Source organism: Aspergillus brunneoviolaceus (genome assembly GCF_003184695.1).
Source record: "Aspergillus brunneoviolaceus CBS 621.78 unplaced genomic scaffold BO95scaffold_91, whole genome shotgun sequence".
NCBI lineage: Eukaryota > Fungi > Ascomycota > Eurotiomycetes > Eurotiales > Aspergillaceae > Aspergillus > Aspergillus brunneoviolaceus.
Genome location: NW_020290821.1, coordinates 85,296 through 96,917, shown reverse-complemented (window position 1 = coordinate 96,917; position 11,622 = coordinate 85,296). Strand labels below are relative to the sequence as shown.

The 11,622-nt window shown below is 21.2% G+C and overlaps 2 protein-coding genes across 2 annotated transcripts; both read left to right on the top strand.

Annotated features, from left to right (window-relative positions):
• Nucleotides 1–244: 244 nt before the first annotated feature.
• On the top strand, nt 245–7,941 carry BO95DRAFT_468428 (putative YT521-B-like splicing factor; the record flags this gene model as incomplete). Its single annotated transcript, XM_025589364.1, has 4 exons — nt 245–632; nt 704–1,275; nt 1,356–1,635; nt 7,928–7,941. The coding sequence occupies 4 exons, from the start codon at nt 245–247 to the stop codon at nt 7,939–7,941; spliced, it is 1,254 nt and encodes a 417-aa protein (XP_025437318.1).
• A 281-nt stretch (nt 7,942–8,222) lies between these two features.
• BO95DRAFT_374661 (uncharacterized protein) lies at nt 8,223–8,375 on the top strand (the record flags this gene model as incomplete). The annotated part of the gene is made up of 1 exon (XM_025583109.1): nt 8,223–8,375. A coding segment is annotated over one exon (153 nt), but the record flags the coding sequence as incomplete, so codon positions are not given.
• Nucleotides 8,376–11,622: the final 3,247 nt, after the last annotated feature.

The following is an 11,622-nucleotide window of genomic DNA, read 5'->3' as shown; positions in this document are numbered from 1 at the left end:
CCAGGCTGCTCAGACTGATAATAAACATTCGCATTCTGATGGGCATGCCTACGCATCCTTCTGTGCACCCGAGAATTTACACTCGGATTCGAATATAAGTGGTTCGAGATCAGTTCTACCAGCTTACCAACTTCACCCTATTCTTTACGAGCAACATCCTATGCAACAACAATTCATCCCCACGGCCCTTCCTCACGGGGTTGTTTACCCTATACATGCATTGTCATCCTATGCTCCAGCGACAATGAATGCGAACATGGCATTCGGTGCCCCGTTCCCATTTTATGCGCCGTATGTTCAGCAGCACCAGCAGCAGGACCCGCATGTCCAACATAGCACTCCCGGGTACCAGCCGTTGGCACCTAACTCGTCAAGCCACTTTAATGTCCATACCCCCAATCAGGCACCGTATTCCCAGGGATATTATTCGCAGACCTCGAGCGCAACGGCACCTAAACCTAGTCCCGCGCCGCCAAGTATGTCGGTTTCCAATCACTGGCCACTGCGCGGTCATATTGTCAAGACGGCCACCGATTTGGATAGGGAAAGCAGACACAGCAACACGGACTATGACGTCTCGAAAACAATAGTGGACGGTTCCACGTCTATGCGTTCCCATCACTCCTCGACCGGTAGGTTGGCAGCAACACTCCATGCCAGACTAAACATAATCAAGTGGTATAGCGAAGGCTAATCCTAGCAGATGCAGCCTCGCGTTCGTCCCAGTCGCCCGGGCCAAACACGTTGCGTGGACCTTTAAGGAAGCCCAAGCAGTCGGGTCATGCTTTGTGGGTTGGCAATCTGCCTCCCGCAACCAATATTATTGACTTGAAAGATCACTTCTCGCAGGAGGCTACGGAGGAGCTGGTAAGCGTCTTTCTTATCTCCAAGAGTAATTGTGCCTTTATCAATTACAAAACCGCCGCTGCGTGCGCTGCTGCTCTGTCAAGATTCAATGATTCTAGGTTCCATGGCGCACGCCTTGTTTGCCGACTGCGGCACGGAACCATACTAGCCAGCGCGAGTCACGAAGCCATAGGGTCTGCTACACCCTCGCCATCTCAAGACCAGAGCGATAGCAAGCAATTGATGATTAACGATGATACGGAGTCGGTTGCATACCGGAAAGGATATAACAGACGCTCAAGTGCCCGGATGACGAGCAGATACTTCGTTGTCAAGAGCTTGACCGTGGAGGATTTGGAACACAGTCGACAAACCAACATCTGGGCTACACAAACTCACAATGAGGATCAATTGAATCAAGCATATGAGGTGAGAACATTACCGAACCAAGGGAGAGAGTTGGGGCAGGAATATTCCCAAATCGATATTTGTCTGACGACCTCGATTAGAACGCAGATGATGTTTACCTGATCTTCTCTGCTAATAAGTCTGGTGAATACTACGGATACGCTCGTATGATGTCACCCATACAGGACGATGAGCGCTTGGCAATAGAGGTACCACCGCGACCCAATAACATGCCGAATCTAGAAGAACCAGACATTACTCCTACACCAGCAACGTCGACTGCCGCCAAAGGACGAGTCATCAATGACTCTATACGAGGGACTATATTCTGGGAGGCGGAGTCATCCGAGGATGAGGGCGACATGAAAGCCGACAGAGCAGGTACACAGACGGAGGATGCCAGTGGGCCGAGCCCACAGTTGATCGGAAAACCATTCAGGATACGATGGCTATCGGGCACCCGGGTTCCATTTCACCTTACCAGGGGATTGCGGAATCCGTGGAATGCGAATCGAGAAGTCAAGATAGCCCGTGATGGAACCGAGATCGAACCGGGGGTGGGATGGAAACTCGTACAGTTATTTCATTCTAATGCCCAACAGTGAGGGAGTAGATCGATTGTCGAAGTGTCAGGGGACAGAAAGAAAACAACAGAGTTGGATAATGGAAGAATAAATATACAAGTGAGCGGATCAACTTATGCCCCGCAGAATGAGTCAAAGCATCGCAGGCACGCAGGCACGCAGGCAGAACGAAAGCTGATAGGGGACTGCTTCATGATGGGAACCTGCAAGCGGTCCTTTACACCTCTGTTGTACACCACGCCCACTTCTCGAGTCCGAATATGTCGACATTGTCATTGTACATTGTAGAGGGGGAAGGATCTTTTACTGTAGGTGGTTGGTTGTAAATTTATCAGTATCACAGTGATCAAATCGCTCTTGGATCTCCCAGGGGATAAATAGATATATCTCAGTATTTGGATGGATGATTGTACAGTAATACTCAGCTAGTTAAGTACTTATATCATGGATAGTAACGTATTTGGTAAGCGAGCCGGCTTAGCATACATCTCTGTATACTGCCTATATCAGAATTTTGATTTATATACAAAAAATATAAATACTTAAAGCTTTATATAACTATTCAAATATCTATAAGTCCGATTAATTCTTTCTTATTAAATATTTTTTATATATATATACAAGAATATTATTGTTGCAGCCCGGATTTCTGCCACCATGGACCGCCTCCCTCCCGCCGCCTCGGGCGACCTTCTATCGGCGTGTGCGTGTAACGCCTCGCTTCAACAAGTCACATGATTTCAAATTAAACTGGATATATATAAATACTATAGAATCTGTAGATAACTTCTTCTTTTTTAATAATCTAACAATTATCGAGGTATTAAGCTTTTTTCTTTAAGTAAATAAATCTATTAGTATTATATTTATAATTATCAGATTATAAGCCCGGTTTAAGCTTAAAATTTTTATTTAATTAATTTTTATTATTTTTTTTATTTTTTAATATTAAATATTAAAAATATCTTTCTACTAACTATACCGTCTGCTAAAAATACTAAACTATATTAAATATTTTAATCTACTAATTAATTAAGTAGTTAAAAAATATTTTTACTAATTAATAATAATATAATAAATAATTAATATTATTAAGTTTTCGGTTTTAATCGGTGCGGCCAACTATTAGATTTAATATAAAATTTTAAAAATATATTTCTGCTTATAGAATCTTTAGAAAATAATTTTTAATATTAATATAAAATTTATTTAATTTTTTTCTTCTTTTACTCAGCCTGCTAGTAAAAATAAATTATTTAATTTTTTATATATTATTTAAAATATTTTTAAACTTATTATTTCTGGCACGGCTACTATCGATTTTATAGTTAATAAAAAGATTTTAAAATATTTTAAAAAATAATTAGTAATATAAAAAGTTAAAAATAAAAAGACTATTAGAATTATTTATATGATATTATTTATGAAAATTTAATATAATCTTACTAATAATAAGAAACTTAATAATAATATTTATATTTAGTTTTTTTTATAATCTTGATAAATAATAATTAATCTTTTTAACTTTTTATTTTAACTTTAAATATAAAAAAATATAACTTAAAACTAAATTATATAGATATTAGTATAAAAAGAGATATAAGCCTAGTTTAATTCTAGTAAAACTAATTTTATAAAAATATTTAAATATTAAAAGTTAAATAATTCTAAATCTAAAAATAAATAAAATAAAAACAACCAGTCTAAAAAATATAATTCAAAAAAAATTCTATAGAAAATTTGTAAGAACTGAATCTATAATTATCATAAAAAAAATTAAATATAAAAAATCTAACTACTAAAAATTATATCTAGAATTAAAAGTATTTAATATATTAAAAAATATTTATATAAATATTATTAAAAATAAGTAGGCTTTTATTTTATTAATATTTTCAATAATAAGACTTTATAAAAAATAAAAATCTTTTAATATTATTAATTATAATATTATTATAGTTTATATTAAATATTATTAACTTTAAATTAACTAAATATCTTATTAAAAATAAAAATAGTTTTATATTTAAAACTATAAAATTATATAAATAAAAAATTAAAACTATTATAGAAAGAAAAAAGTCTTTGATAATATTTATTAAGTCTTTATTATAATAATCGGCTAGTAGGCTATTTTAGGTAATTAAAAATAAAAGCTTTTTTTAAAAGAAAGTTCTATTAAATAAATTTTTATAAAAATATAATTATCTATATCAGAAAGTATTTTATATATTAAAAAATTATATTTATTAGATATAAATTATATAGTAAGCTTAAATTACTGCTAATTTCTAGCTGACTTTTTATTAAATTATTTATAAATTTTATTATAAATATATTTTCTATTATAATAAAAAATAATATTTAAGATCTAATTCTTATTATTATTAATAGATTTATAAAATAATATTAATTTTTATTTATTTTATATATTATAACTACTTTAGAACTTACTAAACTTTTTCATAAAAAAATTAAATTTTAATTTAAATTATTTTAAAATATAATTATAAATAAAGATTTTTTTTACTAGTAAATTTTAGTCCCAAGTTGTCTACTATATTTAAATTAAACTTTATTTATTAATAGTATTTTAATTCTAGACTAATAGTTAAACTAAAAGAATAAATTAGATTTTTAAATAATATTTTTAATACTTTATTAATAAAAATTATTTAAACTAGCTTATTTTACTATTTTTTATTTAATTTATTTATAATAATACTTTAAATTTAACTGCTAGTTATTCTTCTTTTAAGATTTTTTTAAACTATTTATTTAATTTTTATCTATATACTGAGGTCGGTATTTCTTAAAAAAAGATTTTTATAACTAAAAATTAAATTAATAAGCTAACTATACTATAAAAAAATCTATAAAATTATTAGCAAAAAGCTAATAAAAAATAAAAAAATATTATAATAAAAAATATTAGCTAATAATTTTTAAAAAGAAAAATCTTATAAAACTGTTTATTAAAAATTTAAAAATTAAGATTTTATTTCGGAAGCTAGTTTCTTAATATATTAAACTTCTAAAAATTCTAATAATTATTAAAAAATAAATATATTAAATTTTTCTCTCTAACTGCTATAGTTAAATTTATAATATTTTTTATATATTATTATTAAAATAATAAAAATCTAATATAAATTTTATAAAACCAACTCTACTCTTTAGATTTAAAAAAAAAGAGAAGTTTAAGATTAAAAATATTAAAAATAAACAGACTTTTAATAATAAGTAGTATTTTTTAGTTAAATAAATAAACTAGCTAAATAAATATTATAGATAAATCCTAGAAAAATCTATAAATAATATTTAGCAAGCTATTCGAAGCTATAAAAAATAAAAAAAAAATTAAAATAATAGAAAATATCTTATTTTTAGATATAAAAAAAACAATTAAATCTATATTAAGTTACTATATTAGATATATTTAAAAATTAATATTAAAATATATAATTAAAATAAAAAATCTTTATAAATAAACCAAGTTTTTATTAAAAAACTACTAGATTAATCCGGTTAATTAGTACTATTTTTATAAAAAATAAATAATAAAAAATTAGAACTATTTTATTTTTTAAATATAGAAATTCTAAAAAAAGGTCTTATTACTATATATAATATATATTTTATAATAAATTTTTTTATAAAATATCTGCTTAATCCCAGTTTATAAAAAAAAATCTGTTATTTTTAGATATTAAATAAAATATAATTAGATTATCTGTAATAAAACAACAGTTTATAATAAAAAATAAAAAAAAATTAAATTAGACTAGCAAATTAGCTTATAAATTAATTAAAAATTAATAAAAAAATATATAGTAATCTTAGACTTATTAATATTAATTAGTTTATACTTATAATAATAAACTAGCTTAGCTATTTTAAAACTGATAGCTAGAATTAGAATTAAAAAATTAATTTAAATACAAAATATTAGATTTTAATTTAAATTTTAATTAAAAATAATATAATTAATAAAAAATTTTTAGCTCTAGTTTAAAATTTATAAAAACTTAAAAATATTTTCTAATATATTAACCAAAATCTAGTTTTTATTAATTTAAAAAATTTATTAAGAAGCTGTTAAAATATATTTAATAATAAATCTAATTTTTATTAAAATATTACTTATATATTATAAATACTATAGTATTAAAAATATAGCTAGATATAAAATTTTTTATATTAATAATATTAAAATTCTTAATACTAATTTTTAAATAATATAAATAGAAAAAAATCTTAAGTATATGTTATACAATACCTACCGCTACAGCAGCCTATATCTACTATTATAGCAGCCGCTTCAGGGTCGATACAGATTTATCGGGATTTTAATCCGGATATTTATATTATTATATTGCTTACTTCTTTTTTTTGTATAATATATTATTCTAAGATTCTTTAGAAAAAAAGATTTTTTAAAAATTAGTTTTAAAATTAATAAAAGATTATTTTTAATTATTTTACTTATCTTGCTTAACCAGCATGTCTATTATATTAAATAGTTTCTAATAATTTTTAATCTTTTTTACTTTTAGTTACCTAAAAAAAAGTAATATATTATTTAATAAATTTTTATTAGAATTATTTTAAGGTACTTTGTCTGTTTTTAAATTATATTATCCAATCTAAATAGATATTTAAAAAGTATAAACTATTATTTACTAATTAAAATAATTAAAATAATTAAAAAAACAGATTTAAATATTATAAACAAAATATAAAGATATTAAATTTTTAATAAAATTATAATAATATTATACTAGCTCGATCTTATCTTCTAAACAAAAAAAAATTAAACTTAAAAAAATCTCTATTTTTTTCTTTGATTTAGTTTATAATAGAGAATAGAGTAGATTTATAATTTATTATATATTTTTAAAAAAGCTCCTCAGAAGTATTAAATAAAAAATTAAAAAATTCTAACTATAATTAGCTATTTAGATTCTATCTATTAGCAGAAATAATACTAATATATTAATAAAAAATCCCCAGAAGACTACCGAAATATTAAAAAATTATAAAATTATTTTATTTAATAAACTTTTTTTTTATTTAAAATATAATTATTTTATAATCTAATATTATAAAGCAGCTTAAACAGGCCTATTAATAAACTAATTAAAATCTAAAAAAATTCTATTTTTATTTAAATATTTTAGAATATTATTTTAAATCTAAATAAAATAATAAATATATATTAATCTTTTTTTTAAAGCTAACACCGGAACTTAGTTAATATATTTATAAATATATATTAAAACTACCGGACTTTTAAAAGAAAATAATATCTATTACTATCTATTATTAAAATATATTAAATTAAAAGAAAAAACAAGATCTAAAGAGCCGAGAATACTATTTAAATAAAGCTTTTAGAAAATCCAGATTTTTATAGTTTAATAATAAGTTTTTTTTGTCTAAATCCTCTCGAAATAAAAGAAATTAAAAAAAAAGAAATTTTTTACTGTTATAAATATAATAGTAAATATTATTTAGCTAATTAATATTTTTATAAAAATAAAAATAGAACCGAACTAGAACTAATAAAAAAAATAATAGTTAAAAAAGTCTTTATATTTTTAATAAACTAATTTAAAATAGAAATTATTATTTATTTTAATATATTTATTTACTTTAAAAATATACTTAAAATTTATACAGACTTGGATTTGTATACTAAGATTAATCTTATTAATTATTAATTTATTTAATAATTTTATTTAAATATAGTCTGTCTTACAGTTTTATTAGTTACTATAATTAATTATTTTATTATAAATATTTATAATATATAAAAAATTCTTATTACTACTACTAATTTAAGAAGAACTATATAATTATTTATAAAATATTATATAGCTATTAATTATAATTTAGATCTTTCTAAAAGTTCTCTTTTATTTTTAATAACTATTTTAAAAAATTTATATATTTATCTATCTGTATAAAATCAACAGTAGTAGTATAAAATCTAAATATTAAAAATTTTATTTTTTTATAAATTTATAAAAGCTTGCTAAAATCTTATTTATATTTATATTATTATTAAACTTCTAGAAAATATCTAGCTACTAGAAGATAAAGCCTCTTTGAATTATTTATAAATTAAATCTAATAAGATTATATTATTTTTTAAGCTCTAAGATTTTATAAATATATTTTTTTTTAATTATTTTTAATAATTTTCTTCTTACAGACCCTCGGACCATATTATTAATCTAAAAAATAATAAAATTTTACTATATAAATCTATTTATTTTTTATTTTAAGTTAAGCTCTAATCTCTTTGTTATTATATTAATAAAAATATTTAATTAAAATAAATTTAATCTTCTAAAAATTCTGCAGAAATCTTTATTTTTTTTTATACTAAAAAAAAATAAAGATCTCCGATTATATATAAATTACAGAAGATTTAATAAAATTTTAATTAAAAATTACTATTTTTTATTTTTAATTTTAGAAATTTTAAATAAAATTATAGAAGCTAAATATTTCTTTAAACTAGATATTTAAAATATATATTACTGAATTTGTGTTAAATAGAAAAATAAATAGAAAATAGTTTTTTAAATCTGTTATAGATATTTTAAATATTTAGTTATATTCTTTAGATTAATTAATACTTTGGTTATATTTTAAAACTATATTTATTTAGCTTTCTATAATATATTAGACATTTTTTATATTATTTATTTAGATAATATTCTTATTTTTTTAAAAAACTGTTTTTTTTATACTTTTTATTTATATTAAGTATTAGAATATTTATAAAAAGCAGATCTTTATATTAAACTATTAAAGTATATTTTTTATTAAAATTATATTAAATTTCTAGAATATATTATATTCTTATATAATATATTAATAGATTTCCGACAAGTATTTAATATTTTTATATAACTAATACTAACTATATATTATAAGATCTAAATATTCTTAGGATTCTGTAATTTTTATTAGTATTTTATTAAAAATTATTTTCTAATTATATTACTACTAATCTTTTTTTTAAAAAATACCTAAAATAAAAAAAAGTCTGGGAAAGTAGCATTAACTAATAAAAAAATAATAATATTCTAACAACTTTTTTATAATTTTAAAACTATGTTTTTATTAAGATATTTTAATTCTTAATAAAAAATCTGAATAAAAACAGATATTTTTTAATAAAATATAACAAGAATATTCTTTCAGCCGGATAACTATAAAGTATATTATTCTGTTATATTCTAGTTAAAAAAGTTTAATAATACTAAAACTTATTATTTAATTCTAAATTAAGAGCTTTTTATTATTATTTATTTATTTAAATATTAGTATTAATATCTTAAAGGGCTATTATATACTATTAAAATTCTTTTAGATTATTGAAATCTTTAGATTTTTATAAAACAGCCGAAGCTGAATAGTTATTAGATTTAATAATATATATATTTTAATAGTTATAATTTTATTATTTAACATCGGTTTAATAGATATAATTTTATTAATTTATTATTAAAAATAAAAAAAGATTTAGAAGTTCTGTTTAATATAAAAATTCTAAAATCGATATAGTATTAAATAGCTGATAAATTTTTTATAAGATTATAATTAATTTTAAAAAAATTCCAACTAGAATATAATAAGATATTTTTATAAAAAAATTTTAAATTTTATATCCGCCAGTATATATTAAGTTTATTAGAATTTAAATATAATTAAACCGATATAGAAATAGTTGACTGGACTATTAAAATAAAAATATTCTATAATCTATATATTAATATATTAGTAGTATTCCAAGTATATAAATATAAAAACTTATTATATTCTAAAACTATTAGAGTAAGCTTGTTTTATAATAAATATATTAGTATATTAATAATATTCCGAGTATATAAAAATAAAAACTTATTCTATTTTAAAATTAATAAGAAATTGTATTTTCTAATTAGAAAAATCTAAAATAAAGATATAAAAATATATTATTAAAAACTTATTATTTTAGAAGATAATTCTAGATCTAAATATTAGAAAATTAACAAAAATAATCTTATTATATATAAGTATTATTTATATATTTCTGTAGAATAAAGTCTTTGGTAATATTTATTAAATCTTTATTATAATAATCAGCTAGTAGACTATTTTAGATAATTAAAAATAAAAATTTTTTTTAAAAAAAAGTTTTATTAAATAAATCTTTATAAAAATATAATTATCTATATTAAAAAGTATTCTGTATATTAAAAAATTATATTTATTAGATATAAATTATATAGCAAGCTCGAATTACTGCCGATTTCTAGCCGATTTTTTATTAAATTATTTATAAATTTTATTATAGATCTATCTTCTATTATAATAAAAAATAATATTTTAAATTTAATTTTTATTATTATAAATAAATTTATAAAGTAGTATTAATTTCTATTTATTTTATATATTATAACTGCTTTAAAACTTGCTAAACTTTTTTATAGAAAAATTAAACTTTAGTTTAGACTATTTTAAAATATAATCTTAGATAAAGATTTTTTTTTATTAGTAAATTTTAGTTTCGAGTTGTTTATTATATTTAGATTAAACTCTGTTTATTAACAATATTTTAATTCTAAACTAATAGTTAAACTAAAAAAATAAATCAGACTTTTAAATAATATCTTCGATACTTTATTAATAAAAATTATTTAAACTAGTTTATTCTACTGTCTTCTGCTTAATTTACTTATAATAATACTCTAAATTTAACTACTATTTTTTTTTCCAAGTTTTTTTAAATTATTTATCTGATTTTTATCTGCGTGCTGAGGTTAATATTTTTTAAAAAAAGATTTCTGCAACTAAAAATTAAATTAATAAGCTAGCTGTACTACAGAAAAATTTATAAAATTACTAGTAAAAAGCTAATAAAGCAATAAAAAAATATTATAATAAAAAATACCAGCTAATAATTTTTAAAAAAAAAGATCTTATAAAACTGTCTACTAAAAATTTAAAAATTAAAATCTTATTTTAGAAGCTAGTTTCTCGATATATTAAATCTCTAAAAATTCTAGTAGTTATTAAAAAATAAATATATTAAATTTTTCTATCTGACTGCTATAGTCGAATCTATAATATTTTTTATATATTATTATTAGAATAATAGAAATCTAATATAAATTTATAAAACCAACTCTATTTTCTAGATTTAAAAAAAAAAGAAGTTTAAGGTCGAAGATATTAAAAATAAATAGATTTTTAATAATAAATAATATTTTCTAATTAAATAAACAGACTAGTTAAATAAATATAATAAATAAATCTTAGAAGAATTTATAAATAACGCCCAGTAAGTTATTTAAAGCTATAAAAAATAAAAAAAAAATTAAAACAGTAGAAAATATCTTATTTTTAAATATAAAAAAAATAACCGAATTTATATTAAAGTACTATATTAAATATATTTAAAAATTAATATTAAAATATATAATCAAAATAAAAATTTCTACAAATAAGCCGGACTTTTATTAAAAAACTATTAGACTAATCCGGCTAATTAGTACTATTTTTATAAAAAATAAATAGTAAAAAGCCAGAACTATTTTATTTTTTAAATATAAAAATTCTAAAAAAAGGTCTTATCGCTATATATAATATATATTTTATAATAAATTTTTTTAAAAAATACCTACTTAGTTCTAGTTTATAAAAAAAATCTATTATTTTCGGATATTAGATAAAGTATAGTTGGATTGTTTATAATAAAATAACAGCCTATAATAAAAAAATAATA